The 17,178-nt window shown below is 39.6% G+C and overlaps 1 protein-coding gene across 1 annotated transcript in view; it reads left to right on the forward strand.

The window, feature by feature from the left end:
- The window catches only part of FAM20C (FAM20C golgi associated secretory pathway kinase), a 262,406-nt gene extending 245,922 nt beyond the window's left edge, over positions 1 to 16,484 (forward strand). Inside the window, exons 7-10 of the mRNA XM_077449052.1 lie at positions 4,790 to 4,899; positions 9,006 to 9,087; positions 12,554 to 12,613; positions 15,300 to 16,484. Of these exons, the coding sequence (XP_077305178.1) occupies positions 4,790 to 4,899; positions 9,006 to 9,087; positions 12,554 to 12,613; positions 15,300 to 15,552 (505 nt within the window). The 3' untranslated portion in view covers positions 15,553 to 16,484. The remainder of the gene's footprint in view (positions 1 to 4,789; positions 4,900 to 9,005; positions 9,088 to 12,553; positions 12,614 to 15,299) is intronic.
- The last annotated feature ends 694 nt before the right edge of the window (positions 16,485 to 17,178 follow it).

A 17,178-nucleotide genomic window follows, 5' to 3' on the forward strand; every position in this document is an offset into this window, starting at 1 on the left:
TGTGCTAAAGCTAGAAAGGCAACTTGCATTAATACTTTTAAAGTTAAAGTTAAATCTGCTTTTATTTTGACTTCTCTGCTTTTGTTTCAACTGCCCATGTTTGTGATTGGTATACTTTAACCACTTAAGGACCGCCTCACGTCGATGTATGTTGGCAGAATGGCATGGCTGGGAACAAGCACGTACCTGTACGTTGCTTTTTAAGTGCTCAACCGTGGGTCACACGCAGTCCGCCGCCGGTCCTGTGCTCTGTGACCATGGCTGCGGGACCAGCGGACCCGATCGCCGCTGGTGTCCCGCGATCGGGTCACAGAGCTGAAGAACGAGGAGAGGTCTGTGTAAACAAACCTCTCCCCGTGCTTTCCTGTGTGGCTGTCCCCGATCGTCTGTTCCCTTTTATAGGGAATGACGATCAGTGAAGTCACATGCCAGGCCATGCCCCCTACAATAAAAAATCACATAACCTCATACATAACACCTACACTGTCCCCTAGTGGTTAACTCGTTCACTGCCAATGTCATTTACACAGGAATCAGTGCATTTAAATAGCACTGATTGCTGTAAAAATGACAATGGTTCCAAAAATGTGTCAAAAATGTCCGAAGTGTCCGCCATAATGTCACAGTCACAATAAAAATCACTGATTGTCGCAATTACTAGTAAAAAAATATATATTAATAAAAATGCTATAAAACTATCCCCTATTTTGTAAACGCTATAACTTTTGCGCAAACCAATCAATAATCGCTAATTGTGATTTTTTTTACCAAAAATATGTAGAAGAATACGTATCGGCCTAAACTGAGGAAAAAAAAATGTTTTTGATATTTTTTGGGGATATTTATTATAGCAAAAAGTAAAAAAATAAAAACCTGCAGAGGTGATCAAATACCACCAAAAGAAAGCTCTATTTGTGGGAAAAAAAGGTTGCCAATTTTGTTTGAGAGCCACATTGCACGACCGTGCAGTTGTCAGTTAAAGTGACGCAGTGCCGAATCGCACAAAGGGGCTTGGTCCTTTGGCTGCAAATTGGTCCAGGGCTTAAGTGGTTAAAAAGTGGTCTCATTACACTTTACAGAAATGAGATCCATGAGATAACAAATAACAAATCCATTATTCTCTCTTTACAAAACTGTGCAATACCCCACATATTTCTACCTTTTCTAAGCCGCACAATTTGTCATATTAATACCGAATTGTAACAATTTCTTGACGGGAAGTGTGCTCTTGGAAGTCATATGATCATTGATTTGGAGATTAAATGTCCCCTAATTCTTTGCGTTAACCACGCATAGTGTTTCCTTTCACTTTTATTCAGTCATTTACTTTTTGTCAATTACTTTTCAGAGGTGGCAGAACAAAGGGTGTGCAGCACTTTTTGCCAGAGTCACTGTCAATCACTTTTCAGTAGAGATGGAACAGAAGCACTGCGTTTGTCACTGTTGCCAATACCTTTTCTGAGACAGTCCTGCTGTCACTTTTTCTGAACCTGCTGTCAATTACTTTCCAAAGGCAGGTGGAACAAAGGTGGTGGGGCTGCTGTCACTTTTGCCAGATCTGCTGTAAATTACTTTGCAGGGGAGGTGGAACAGAGATGGGGCTGCTGTCACTTCTTATGGATCCTCTATAAATTACTTTCCAGGGGAGGTGGAACAGAGGTAGGGCTGCTGTCACTTTTGCCAGAGCTAGTGCCAATCACAGTTGGGGGGGGGGGGAGGGGGGGGTAACAGACATGGGTGCTTATTTTGCTGTTGCCAAAGTCATTTTTCTGGGGATGCGGAGCAGAGGTAGGGCTGCCATTTGCTTACATGTCAGAATCCTGGTGCGTATAGACACAGGCAGCGCTTGGACATTATGATGTAGTCCTTATACAGAGAGGCAAACGTAACAGGTTACTATAATGGAGAAAACTACCATAAAGACTGCACTCAGTAAAGTAAGATAAGGCATATTTATTAAGATTTTTAATAACAAACCTGATTATAAAAAAAATCAGGAGGGTCACTTTAGGTTTTATATAATTTTAGGCAGCAGATTTGGTGAGCCTGACCCATGTGATTCTGAGTGGGACTAGAGGCTGTTCTCATGATTCTATCCTGTATCATATGATTCTGGGAAAGGGTACACATGCTGGTGTATAATTGGAGGGTCATTCTGATATTTTCCAGATCATCCTGCCACTTACAAACAACCTGTAAGAATGCAAACTAAGGTCATTTGTAAAGTCTATGAGAATTCTAAGTATATTTAAAGTGTAATTGTTTTGTTTACTGTAACCCAACTTCGGAAAATCATAATGCCTATCACATCTAAGCATAAGGCCTAATTAAAACCCAATGGGGATGATTCAATGAGAACATTTGCAACACTTGTTTGGCTGATTTGAATACAAAGCTTCCTCTGATTGGCTGAGGCAGAGAGGCTGGCTGATGACATCACAACCTCTGTGCTTCATTGTACTTCGTTCCCAGAATATAAAGCTGCCTATGAATGGCTGATCGCTGCTCAGACCGATTCAATATTTTTCCAGGTGTGAGATGTGCAGTCTCTGTCTCAAATCTGGAACCCAGCACTGAGTCCTGTATGTGCTGAAGCTACATGCAGTACATGGGGGGGGGGGGGGGGGGGGTACTAAAGCTGGAGCATACAAAATCAGGTGAAGTTCTAAATAGAAACCACAATCAGCTTCTATGTTTTATTATCAAAGCTTATTTGTTCAAACTAAAGTTAGAAGCTAATAAGCCAGTGCAGCATATAGTGAATGAAATAGTTTGTGATCTATTTAAAGTGAACTAAAACATGGAAATCAGCTTTAAAACTCTATGCTGTCATACAGAGACAGGCAAGGGTGCTAAGAATGAGGCCACTGTGCGCATACATCTTGGCATGCTCCACTCCTTACCTCTTACCATTGCCACTGATTGCTAGGATGCTATCGACTGCACAGTGTCACTGGTTTCTAAAATGTTGTTGGCTACAGCATCCCAGCAACCAGTGATGCTTTGGGTCTTGATAAAGGCACTGATGATGGAGTGTGTGGATAGGGATACCCCTCATTGAAACCCCCGTGTCTTTGTGCAATATATTCATGTACCTGTTTCCGACAGGTACATGATCATGTTGAAGACACCAACATTTTTCCTGCTGAGGTATGACACAATTCTAAAAAGTTTCTGCAACATTCCTTATGATATTCAGACTATGTGCTGTGGCCTCTTAAAGTGTATTTCAACTTTTAAAGTCAAATGTGAGAAAATCCCACCATATGTTTGTTGTGTGTTCCCATTCACACAGCATACCTAAACATAATGAAAAAAATATATTTCTTAAGTTTTAGATATTTTTGAGGAAAATGTGTCATGGCAGATTCTGGACAATTTCACAATGTCTTTGCTCCTGCAAAGATTGGGGACTCACTAAGCCATTCCTCACTGACATACAGTGGTTCTACATATTTAACCCTTTGTAGGGACAGATAGTGTTCAAATCTAGTTTGCAAATGACAAGGAAATTCTGCTAGCGCAGTATGTACAGGGTTAATTACATCAAAGCCCTTGCACACACGGTCGGAGATTCCGTCGGAATGTGTCCGATCGGAGCGGTTTGTCGGATATTCCGACTGTTTGTGGTATGCATCGGACTGTTTCCGTCGGAATATCCGTCGGACCAAATTTTCCAACTTGCTGGAAATATTTTCCTACAAACTGCTCCGATCGGACATACTCCGATCCTGTGTAGAGAATTCCGATCGGACAAAGTGCCACGCATGCTCAGATCAAATTCCTGCATCAAAGCTATTGGCTACTAGCCTGAACGTAGTCCCATCGTAACGAAATTACGTCATTACGTTCTGAAAGATCGGATTTTCCGACAACTTTGTCTGACCGTGTGTATGCAACAGTTTCGGACAAGATCCGTCGGACAAAATCCGACGGATTTGGTTGTCGGAATCTCGGACCATGTGTACAAGGGCAAAGACTGCTCCCCAGTCCCATCCTAGAACTTACAAAACAGTGAGAGCTTGGTAGGATTTTTAAAGCTGAAGTTTAACTTGCAGGCAGCTGGATTCTGTAAAAATCTTCACTGCAAAGCTGCCCTGTCCTCTTCCTGATGCTGAACTTCCAGTACTGTTAACATCTCCAGGTCTCCAGACTTAGCTGCACTAAAGATGATCTAAGAGGGACTTGCCCCTCCTGCCCTCCATTTAGAAAAGTTATTTTACTTATTACACATATTACACCATCAATACCAGGAGCAATGAATAGGGGAGAGAATCATGTGACTTTTAGTTCCACTGTAATGGACGGCCTTTTCAGGAATGTATTCATACAGACATAGAATGTTACTATAATTTATAATGTTACATTTTTATAACATTGGGCGCATCAATAGCATTAATGTGTCCACTGCATCAGTTATTAATTTATTGATTTATACATGGCAAGGTTTATGGTAGATCATATAAGTTCTTTATTAAAAAGGCCAACTACCCATATGGCAGTAGACCTCATTTAGATGTCTGAAGGAAAATGTTTTTTGTTTCTCGCTTTTATATTTCTAGTGTAGCACAGGAGAATCTGTTTGCTTGCTGTGAGCAAATGTTCTCCCATCAGACACTTTTATTCCTGAAGTCTAATATACTTTTCGTGCTGAGTTAGTTTTTTTTCCCCCAGGGACTAATCAGAGGGGCATGACGGAATTTGGAAGCTTTCAGGAATATAGATGTGTTCTTGCACTGCATACATTTTACTTGTCTGAATGGCTTAAAATATACATATTTTTCTTCAGATGGGAAGTTGATGCTGACTACTGTGAAGAAGTGAAGCAGACTCCTCCGTACGATAGTGGTACAAGACTTCTAGATGTCATAGATATGACTATATTCGACTTTCTAATGGGTAAGAGATTTGCATTAAAATGACAATTAATATCTTGATCATTAAAAAAACCTACCTTACAATGGCAGAGACAGATCCTATGGTAACCAAGTCTTGGTCCTTCTCTTCAGTGTACTACTTCCATACACCAGATGTAAGACATTCCAGATTATTCACTTCATTAGCTAACCTTTTTGATTATCTGTTATCAGCCCTTATCTCAGGAAAGAGTAAGCCTAGTACACACTATTTGTTTTTTTCTCCACCAGTCAGCTCTGGTCGGTGCTGCTATACTAACCATGTGACGTTAGTACAGTGATCTCCCCTGCTGAGCTGTTGTGTTCTGAGTGCTGGTTGGCAATCGGTCAGCTGCTGGCTTTCCAGCATGCATGTCCAAAAGAACCAACATACACACCGGCCGAATGTTGGCCTTTTTTCTCCAGACATTTGGCCCATTTGTACCCGGCTTTAGGATAGCCTTCAAGAGAAGAGCCTTCAAGAGAAGTAAAGGGTCATGGGAAAATCTCCTGATGCTTCATTCTCCCACCAATCAGAGGTTCCCCAGTCATCAGGACGCAAGTTTGACACAAGGAAGCAAAGCCTTGCTCTTCAACCATGGTGGTCAACCCAATTTACAGACATGGTGTGGAACAAGACAGGAAAAGTCAATAATGCAGAAAAGACCAACTGCAGGGAGTCAACGGGCAATGCTGAGGACTAGTCCTTTACCCTCAGGTGTTTCATTTATATAACACCAAGAATCTACAAAGCCATTTACATATTGTAACTTTACATCGGTTCCTGACTTTAAGGAGTTTACAAGTAAGGTTCCTACCCCACATGGATACAAACACATACGAGAACCAATTTCCACAGGACCTACAGCATGTCTTGGAGTGTTGGAGGAAATCTGAGAATTCAGAGACAACCCATGCAAGCACAGGGAGAACAGGTAGTGTCCTGGCTGGAATTCAAGCTGAAGCACCATTTATGGGCACAACTTACATAGTGCAAGTTCTCTTTAAGCAGCAGCTATGGAGCCACAGATTTCCAGCTTCTGCTTTCAACTAAAACGTTTTTGATGCACATGAGTTTCTGAAAATAAAAACAGTCATTACAGGCATACCCCACTTTTAAGTACACAATAGGGTTTATTTACGACAGCTATAAAGTGCAAAATCAGGCTCACTTCTGCATAGAGACCAATGAGCTTCTAACACCAGCTTGTTCAATTAAGCTTTGGTAATAAAACCTGGAAGCTGATTGGTTTCAATGCAGAAGTGAGCCTGATTTTGCACTTTCTAGCTTTAGTAAATAAACCCCATTGTGTACTTAAACGTGGGGCATGCCTGTATAACTATTATTTATTTTACAAATAAATTATAAAACCTAATTTCAAATATATGGAATCATTTAAAATGAATTTACATTGCCACTTATTGTATGGATGCCTGCATCTTTTATCCTAATGAATGGCATAAAATGTTGATAAATGTGAAGTTATTCAGAATTATTCATATATACTCCATTTGCACAGTCACTTTTACTCTCTGTTTAATGAGGATTTATATAGCCTCTTTATCCATAACCATGACACAATAGTTCTGTTGTTCAACTGATCCTGAGCTTAGTTGCAGTTAGTAACTATGAATGGGATTTATAGTTTCTGCCAAAAAAAAAAAAAGTATGATGCCAACAACATTGCAGGGATTTTACCTCTGATCCTGGACGTGTTTGATTACAGTACATTCAAAAGGCTACATACACGACAATCTAAAAAATTCTTCATGGGCATTTTTTTGGCTATTGTATAATAACTGGAATGGGTTATACTCTCTTTTTAACTATGGAGGAAGTTTCAGCTAAAAGCAAAGCATTGCTGTTATTATATTGCAAAACAGTGGGAGGACAATAAAAATAAATATCAACTCAAAAGGCTCCAAACTGCAAAGGGTGATTAGAATTTGAAAAGATTAGAATATTTTTTCTTTTAGCTACTTAGTTGCCACACAAATTTTGCAGACATTTCTTTTCTCTTGTACTATGGTTCAAGAACATAAACTTTAATTTTTTTCAGCATGTCCACATTCAAAAGAGGAGGTTGAGGAGAGGGTGGTGGGGTTGCTTATTTTCTTTCGCTCTAAATGTAATGTTCTTTTATGTCAACTTTTTTCTTATAAAGAGAACCTGCCAAAAATTGCTGCAGGTGTAAAGTGCAGGCATCACATACCTGCAGCAGTTTCTAATAACCTGCTGTTATGGCCATGCCGAAAAGGCAGTTTTGGAGCTTACCACTAGCTCCCATCCTAGCATAGTGATGGCCCTCCTTACTGGCTAGTAAAAGTGTGCAGTCATATTTTTTCCTATTAGAAAGTGCTGAAGCTTTGTCTGTTAGAATTATGAGGGATTCAGCTTAAACAGCAGAATTTTGGAAGGTGTTGCAGGTATGTGCAAAGCTAGATGGCTGCATTCTATACCGGCAGCAGTTTTATTTTATTTTAGAGTCTCCTAAAGTGTATGTATAGCCAAAACAGTTTTTTTTTCATTTTGGATAAAGTAGGGAAGGGTTAATACCCCATGCCAGGTTCATTTTTAGCTGTCTGTGTACTAATGGGAAATTTCCTTTCACTTACTGTTCCTGAAATACAACGGAAGTTAGAGGAAATCTCCCAAAGTGAGGGGAGTTCTCATCCTACACAGTTGTCCAGGTGCCCCCATTAGATGGTTTCCCTTTACGCTTTGTTCTGGAGACAACTCTAAAATGGATTTGCACAAAGAATTTACCCTGGTGGAAACCCACTGAGACCACAGGGCTCCACAAAGCAGTCCCTGAATAGTTAGGTGAAAACAAATTAATACAATTCATAAAATGGATAATGTATGATGTAAAATTAGCAATATACCTACATTGACCATGCAATTGGGACCGCAACCCCAAGTATTCCAGACCAGGAGTCCAGTAAAAATCCACTGGAACCACAGTGCTCCACAGAGCAGTCCTTAAATGGTTAGGTGAAAGCAAATTGGCAAAAATCAAATGGTTATTGTGTGATGTCAAATGCCACTTAATAATCTCAAAAAGGAAATGTGATGAAAAATCAATATATAGTTAATACGCAAATATAATCTCTGTAGTGGGTGGCCAACACTCTACAAATAAATCTAGGATGCACATAAAGGGAGAGAGAAACAATGGGCGCAAGGGCCACATTAGTGTAATATTAAAAAGCAAACAATTTTTTAAAACATAGTAAGTTAAACTCAAAAGAGCAAGTAGGAGACAGGCGGAAGTAACAGGTTTCATAGCACCGGGGCTCAGCCAAGCTGATAGGTGAAAGCCAAAGAGATGTTGTTGGGTGCAGGGTGCAGGGTGTCACTGTATTCATCCATCCAATTGTAAAGCAGCTATGATGACAGGGAATGTCCTCCTCCACCTGGTGCCGACGTCACTTATAGAGCATATACAGTCAACTAAAGCATTTCCAGGCATATCTGCCTCCTGATCCCTGTCATCGCAGCCACTTTCTGATTGGATGTATGAGTCCCAGCTTCTATACAGCAACACCAAGCACCCAACACCAACACTTTGGCTATCATCTGTCGGAAATATCTCCAAATTTACTTCTAATCCCCACGTGGGCTTTTGTCATTGGAACAGTTACTCCTATTGGGGGATTTTCCTTCGCCTCCTGTTTTGGTGAAAGCTGTAAAATTTGGCATCTGCCTTCACTTTCTGTCCCATTGACAGCTGGGAGTGAGAGCGAGTCTCCCAAGGAGGGATGCTTGACAGATGTTATAACCCATCTCCAACCAATCTAACACTAAAAAAAATAGATTGTGTCTGTAGCTCAACTGTGAAACACAATAGGCAAAAGTTTGTTTTATTTGACTTTCATTTTACAAATCAGTATGCCTCTTCCCCATTACTTCCTCACTTGTACAGAAGAAGCTCTGAAACCACAGGCTTGTGAATGCAGCTATTTATAAATGTGTAAAATGTTGCTAAGACCTCACATGTTAGCGGTTGCCAACATAGCTTAAACTGGGGATTAAAGGAATAGAAATCATGTAATATACAGTAGCTGTCTGTAAACTTTTTCTAACGAGACAGTTATATCTGTCCACAGGGAATATGGATCGCCATCATTATGAGACCTTTGAGAAGTTTGGAAATGAAACATTTATCATTCACTTGGATAATGGAAGAGGGTAGGTATTCCTGAATCTTATTTCTGGATTTGTTTTCATAAATACAACCGGTTATGGTATTTACATAATTCTAGACATCCCCTGGAATAATATCCATATTTATGTATATTAGACAATGTTTTGCAGCCTTATATTATAACCCCCTGATGCTGAAATTAGTTTCAAATCTGAGCAATAGGCAAGTAAATGCCAAGTGGAAATATGTGTTGTATGCCAAAGGTTTTGTTGTCCTGTCCAGCAGCTTTTGTGATTCAGACAGCATAGTCAGGAAGGTGACACCACATTCTCTGTTAGATTTAAGGAATACTATGGGGTCAGACTATAAGAGAACACATGTAGAAGGGTGTGGCTATTGCTCAGTTATGCCTAGTTAAAGTGGCATTAAAGGTTCAGCTTTAAAAAAATAAATAACAAACATATTACACTTACTTGCTCTGTGTAGTGGTTTGGCACAGAGCAGCCCTGATCTTCTTCCTCTTGGGTCCCCCCGCCGGTGCTCCTGGCTCCTTCCCCTTGACCAGTGCCCCCAATAGCCAGCTGTTTGCTATGGGGGCACTGTGTGCTTGCTCCTGATCTCTGCTCTATGGGTCCATAAGACACATAAAAACAATGGCTCAACCATGCCCTCTTCTCTCTCCTCATTGGCTCACTGGCTGTGATTAACAGCAGTGGGAGCCAGTGGCTCCCGCTGCTGCGTCTCAGCTGATGAGGAGAGAGACCTGGGACAGCCGAGGCTCCTGTGCACATCACTAGATTGAGAGGGGGCTCAGGTGAATATCGGGGGGCTTTGGAGGGAGCAGCACACAGAAAGTTTTTTACTTTAAAAAACCTTCAGCCTTTACAACCACTTTAAGCACAGAGCACTGGGGTGGAAGTGCAGCAAGCAGCATTTTCACTAAGAGACGAAATGAGACATCAAAAAATAGGGGGTACAATAAAAAAGATAAAAAGGTTTGAAAGTACAGTTGAGCTTTAACCTCCACGTGGAATTCTTTTTTTTGTTCTGGTTAAAGGAAATATAAATGTGCATCTAATCAAACAGGAATGCAGCATGCTCTTCTATTTTTACGAGCAATTTGTATGGTAATGAATATTTCCCTTTTCCCCATCTGTTGTGCTTCTGTTCTGTATTGTTTCACCACAAAAATCCAGTGTCCAGCAGCATTTGCATGTTACGTGATTAGTTATTTTTGTTGTATTAAGCTGCTTGCAGAGTTTTCTTAAACTTTGTGTTTAGTAAGATGAGACATTGATCGTTGTCATGGTAATACCACTTTGTGCTGCCAGCGTGAAGGTTTATTTTGACCTTGCGTATAGCTGTTATGAATGCTAACATTGACTGAATGTCATGTATATCTGCAATAAGGAAGAAAAAAATACAGAAAAAACATGTACTGTATATGTAGCCTCATTTATACAATTTTTACAGTTAACCTAAAAAAAAAAAAAAAAAAAATTGTTTTTAGTTAATTGCATAACTATGCAGCTATGTTTTACATAACAGTAACAATATATGCACATGTGGAGCCAAGCCAGTTAAGCCAGGTTCACACCTCTGTAGCGCGGTAGCACACGTACATTAGCATGTGTTGCGTTAAGGCAGCCCAGTCATTTTTGCATGGGCAGTCAAAGCCCATACTCGATCCTTTATTTGGGAATGCAACATATAGTAACACAGCTGTGCATATGCGTATCCTTAATGTGTTTGGGTGGCATTCAACATAAGGAGCACACAGCTTATTAACGCTCATAATGACCTTTACTGCACTTTGCAGGTAACATGCACATTTCCAATTTATAAGGATGTCAACTTGGTCTTAAAGTGTATGTGAACCTTAAGAATGAATGTTTCTTAGTAGTTCTTATATGGCCTGCTAAACCATTGAAAGGGTTTGATTAGAGATTGCTGAATCTGCCTGGATTTTGATTTATGGGGGGTTTCCCGAATCCTGTTAGAAATAAGTGAAACCCAAACTGAATCTCTTTGAAATCTATAAAAGTCTATACTGCTGTTAAATTTTTGCCATTTTCAAGGCTAGTAGGCAAGCAATTGTCAAAAAAAAAAAAAAAAAGAGTACAGCGAGATAGGCACTGCAATGGGGGGACATTTAGAAAATAAAAAGTTACCCCACATTTGGTAGAGTGGCTTTTTAATGTTACTTTGAGGCAAACATGGGAAAAAAATATATATTTTAAATTACATGCTTGGGAGGTGCCTTTAAGCTGTATGTGGTGTTACAGAACAGTACAATTTTCATGGACAGCATTAGTGACAGCAACGTTATGTTCTGGCATCACGTATTTTGGATGTGTAATTGATGTTATAAAGTGAATGTAAAGGACCTTTTTTAAAAAAAAAAAAAACATGTTATACTTACCTATAACCAATCCCTAATCAGTGCAATCCAATAAACGCATCTAAATATAGTGAAATGTGCTACAAAAATAAAGTAATAAAACACCCATTTGCTGCTGTCACTGAAAAAGCGTTTCCACTCTATGTTATACTAACCTGCTCTGTGCAATGGTTTTGTACAGAGCAGCCCTGATCCTCTTCGCTTGGGGTCCCCCGTCAGTGCTTCTGGCTCCTTCTGCATTAGAGCAGGGGGCTCCAAACAATGGCCCTCCAGTTGTTCAGGAACTACAATTCCCATCATGCCTAGTCATGTCTGTGAATGTCAGAGTTTTGCAATTCCTAATGGGATGTGTAGTTCTGCAACAGCTGGAGGGCCGTAGTTTGGAGATCCCTGAAGTAGACCATGAAATCAGTCATGTAAGAAAGCAATCTATGAGATGAGTTGTGTTTGTGTGTTAAGCTGAGTGTGCAAATGCCAAAAGACGTTGGATCAATTGGTAGTAACAAAGGGAAATGTCCACCCAATGTGAAGAACTAGAATTTTCAAAGACAAATTTCAACAATAGCATCAAGTACGTCATTGTGGTCCCAAAGCCAGAGGATGGAAAATGACTCAATTAAGCAAGATGCAATCAGAGAACAATTTAACAGGTTGGTGTGTTTAATACCAAAGGCATTAAGAGCAAAATGACAATCAAGGAAGACTAAATCATAAACAATATAAAATGGATGGTGTATTTTAGGCTGCAGGAATGTTGATCTGTTGCAAAGTGTTTGAGTCATTATTACATGTGACTAGCGAATGTCTTTCTTTGTACAGAAAGGAATGACATGGACTTGATTCTGAGGTCTGCCAAAGACAGCTGTGGCCAATATGCTTGCATCACGCATGCAGTACGAAAAACATCTAGTATCCCAGAATAAAATGGTCTTATTTTCACAAAGAGCTATAAAAGAAACACACCTTCATAAAAGTGATTTATAGCAGATGGTTGCAAAATCTACTAAAGGTGGCTTTCACTGCCTCTCAGCTAGGACTGAATTTCATTTATCATGCTATGTACTGTACGCTTTTTGCCTTTTCATTCATTTTTTTTCCCTTTTTAACAGATTTGGAAAGTATTCACACGATGAGTTGTCTATTCTAGTGCCACTGATTCAATGCTGCAGGTATAGTAATACAATTTTTTTTTTCATGTTATATATCTACAGTACTTCTTATTCGTCTGATTGGCAGGTCCTGAAAAGAGTGAGTCTTAAAAAAAAAAAAAACTTTAGCAAGATTATTGCTATTTGGTATAGGGCTTTAGGCCTGACTTTAGTTAATACATCTTAACAGTTTTCTCCTAAACATTCTAAAGGAATTAGTCCATATGTATAAAGTCCAGCATTCACTCCTCCTCTCAAAATATTTTTTTAACCCTGATGAAGGGGTCCCCGTAGAACCCCCAAGATGCATTGGCCATAATTAAACGTAACCTTAAAGAGGGATTCTGCCCAAAAAAAAATATTAAAAGCCAGCAGCTATAAATACTACAGCTGCTGACTTTTAATAAATGGACACTCACCTGTCCCGGGTTCCAGCGATGCCGGCAGCCGAGGCCGATCGACCGCTCGGGCCTCGGCTGCTGCCGCCGCCATTCGAGGTGAGGGAATCAGGAAGTAAAGCGAATCGGCTTCACTTCCCGGTTCCCTACTGCGCATGCGCGAGCTGCGCCGCGCAATAGGAAATCTCCGCGCTGTCACTGGGACCCGTGTGTGTCCCAGCAGACAGAGCGGCAGGGCAGGAAATGGCGTAGACTCCCGTGGGAGTCTATGCCCGGAAGTGGGTGAAAATACCTGTCTTTGACAGGTATCTCCACCCCCCCCCCCCCCCGAAAGGTGTCAATTGTGACACCGGAGGGGGGGAGGGATCCGATCAGCGGAGGTTCCACTTTAGGGTGGAATCCCGCTTTAATAAAACAGATTTCTGGCCTTTTAAGTCTTTTTTCTTTATGGACCATACACCAGGTGTATATTGCCATATTTTTTCCCACTGGGGAGATTTGTCCTTCACATGCATTTAGAATTTTACATTATTGATTTTTATGTATAATTTGGAGAAGCAGTGTCAGAGAATCAGAGGGTTCTCAATCTAGTCTGACTGAATGTTGATTTATAAAAGCGTAAATGACATTTGAAAAAATATTATGAATTATATAAAATGTGAATATAATACAGGTACCAAAACATTATTACCAGTGATTAAGTATGTCATAGTGGCAGTTTATGCTTCGAAATCTTAGTAATGGGATAGTCTCTTAAGAACTAAAGATCTAAGGACTAATATAGAGATCTAGGAGGTAATGTAAATTATAACTAAAGGCAAAACATGTTTTTTGGTTTTGGATAGGGTGGAGAGGGATTAAAGCCTCGTACACACAATCGGATTTTCCGAAAGGGAAATGTGTGATGACAGGCTTTTGGTGGATAATCCGACCGTGTGTATGCTCCATCCGACAGTTGTTGTCGGATTTTCCGCGGACAAAAGTTGAATCGCAGGTTTTAAAATTTTCGGCAGGCAAATGTCTGTTGTCGGATTTTCCGAGCATGTGACAAAAGTCCAAAGTACAAACACACATGCTCGGATGCAAGGATAAGCCAGAAGCGGTTGGTCTTGTAAACTAGCGCTCGTAATGGAGAATTAACATTAGTGACGTGGCAAATTAAATCTCAAAATGCAGCGCACAATTCCCTTCTATTTTAACGGGATAATAATGAAGCAGCTTTGCTGGTGATACTGATAGAGTTATTGCAAATGTATTTTCAAAGGCTTTTTTTTATCAAGAATCTTGAATATCAAGAATAGCAAGAATCAAGAATATCAAGAATAATATTATTATGCTTTTTATTTATTTTTTGGCCAAGTTACCACAGCACCATTATCCCGTAGTTTTTGAGATCAAAAATATAACTAAGTTGATGTCCCTTGTCAATTTTACATTGTATTTTTTTTTAAATGTAACTGCCTACTCCCAAACTGTCATTTTAAGTAAAACACATAGCCAAATATTATTCTCCACAATTTAGGCATGCTATCTGCCAATAGAATTTAACCAAAACGTGCATTCTATGCATCCAACAATATAGAAAATATACCAAATCAAATCATTATTCAACCAAAACAATAATGTCAAAGCAAAAACTCCAAGGCCAATACTAAATAACACGTTATCTCCTCCGAATCTGCAAAATGGCTGGTTGACGAACGGCCGTTCAGAAACTAACTGAAAAGTGCGAAATGAAAATTGCTTATCAACACTCACCAAACTTCTACTAACACGAAATCAGCAGAAGGAGCCTAAGGGTGGCGCTAAAGAGCTGAAAAACAACGTAGTACGTCACTACATTCGTATTTGTTGGCCAAAAATTCCTTGCTGTTTGTATGCAAGACAAGTTTGGGCCAACACCCTTCGGACAAAAGTCCACGGTTTTGTTGGCCAACAATCCGATCGTGTTTACAAGGCTTAAAACTCCTGACAATAGCTTTATGCCCCTTCGTTCCAATAATACATTTTGCATCACAATGCAGATCGAGTTAAAAGCTTCTGGCTTTATTCAAGAAATCTGAAATCTAAGATGTCGGCATACTCCCAGACTATTGCCCTTTACCATGTGCTGATTTTATTAATAAAGTCAAAAGTTTTTATTACATTTATAGCATGCTGCCCTATCTCTACACCTCTACACAGGTTCTGTATGTGTTATATAGTTGTATAAATAGGTAAAAATACAAACACTAAATATGAATGTGTACTAAAATATTGTATTTATTGTGTATCATCCATCTAAACACATATGTTTTATTTCTACACAGGATCAAAAAATCTACTTACCTGCGTTTACAGCTCCTAGCAAAAGAGGAATACAAGCTGAGTAAACTGATGGAGGAGTCTTTAGAAATGGACAAAATTGACCCAGTCCTCTATCAGCCGCATCTTGAAGCTTTGGACAGGAGGCTACGGATTGTCCTTAAAGCTGTCAGTGACTGCATAGAAAAAGACAACTATGACAGTGTGGTTCAAAATGACTTGGACTCTGATGTGAAAAACAAGACAACCAAGAGGTAGTGATGGGGAAAGCCTCCAAGCCCAACCAAGAAGACATAGTCTTGCCTAAGACTGCGAATGCTCTTTTGTGAATTCAGTGAATTCAGATTTAAGAATAAATCATTTCCCACTGTAGACAAGCTATAGAAACCAAGAAGGATTAGATAATTAAAAAGTCTGTATAATAAGTAGATTATAAATGGGTGTGCGTAAAATGATATGGTCAAAGACCTACAGAATCGGTTTTGGGTTCTAAGCGTATCTTGATCTTTTTGTACAGATAGGAGGCCTTTATTTAAAAATAAAGATTTTGTATTTATATATGGTATAATTATAAAATGATGATCTACCTACCACTTTTTTGGAAAACATAGAAAAGGGACAGTATAGTTTTGTTTACCTGTGATGCTGACTTGACTATACCACAATAACGCCTTCAAGATTACTTCAATCTCTTAACTTGAGTATACTGTATCTTCTGTAATTGGTATTTCCAGGGGGTTTAAATCCAAAGTCTTAAGTGTGAAGGGTTTTGTGCTAACCTAATGCTTAGCAACTGTGGAAGCTTTACTTGAATGTTAAGCATTGAGATGAGCTATTCACCTTTAAAACAAACAGGCAGGCCTTACATAATAGACCTAAATTAGGGAACCTAAAATGCTCCAGGTGTTCTTAATTTATCACTCCCAACACATCTTGCTTTGAGCTGACCAGCTTAGCATGGTGAGAGGATTCATTGGGTAACAGCTGGAGCAGGTAGCAGGTCTGTTCTGTCATTAGCCAGGTAGCTGCCTTCTCGTGTCTGCTTTTGCTATAATTATGTAAATAATGTGTATATATACATGAATATTAGCTGCATTGTGCAGCTACAAGCTTAATTTTGCAGCGTTTTTGTGAGTTGTTTGCAGAGTGGTAAAAGTGCAATAAAAGATACAGCAAACATGTATCTAAAATCTGTTTGTCTGTTTTTCACGTCAAGAATGTTCTTGTCTAGCAAGTATAGTAACAGAATTTGGAGTACCAATTTCAATTATCTTGAGATCGAAATGCGACATTTCATGACTAAAAGGTAAATTCCAGACAGGTTAAAAAACATACTTGGTATCCGGAACCTATTTATCAATCTAGCTTTTCTATCATAAAGTAGATCTAAATCTTAACAAAGGAAGTTTTATTATTTGCATTCTTTTGATCTGTTAATTTATCATTGAAACAATTTTGTTCTGCCTGTTTGTTAAAAGCCATGTTCACAGTTGGAACATGTTACATGTTTCACGTGTATTTAGGGTGGAAGGTATAACATTTTCTAGCTCCTGCCCCCTTCACTGAAACAGCAAGCATGGTGTTCCTCTCCCTGCTTCCGTTGTCATATTTAAAAAATAGTGTTTTAGTGCTCATTTATTCACAGATTCCATTGAATGAATAAACTGCAAGCAGCTGGACTTGCAGTTTCAATGGGTTGAGGGGGCGTTGATGAGCGCACTTGTAGTCCACTGACATGTCCTCCAGCTTTCAAACAGAAAGTCCATACAGAGGTAAGGGTTGAAAGCCCACATTGCACTTGTGCAGAGGCAAAGGCTGCAGGAGCCTACATTGTGCCTAATGCTTTCCAGGCTCCTGCAGGAAAAAAATTGCTAATGTTTTTTC

The sequence above is a fragment of the Lithobates pipiens genome, unplaced genomic scaffold (assembly GCF_037356315.1).
Source record: "Lithobates pipiens isolate NorthernLeopardFrog02 unplaced genomic scaffold, aLitPip1_a1.2 Scaffold_22, whole genome shotgun sequence".
NCBI classification, from domain to species: Eukaryota; Metazoa; Chordata; class Amphibia; order Anura; family Ranidae; genus Lithobates; species Lithobates pipiens.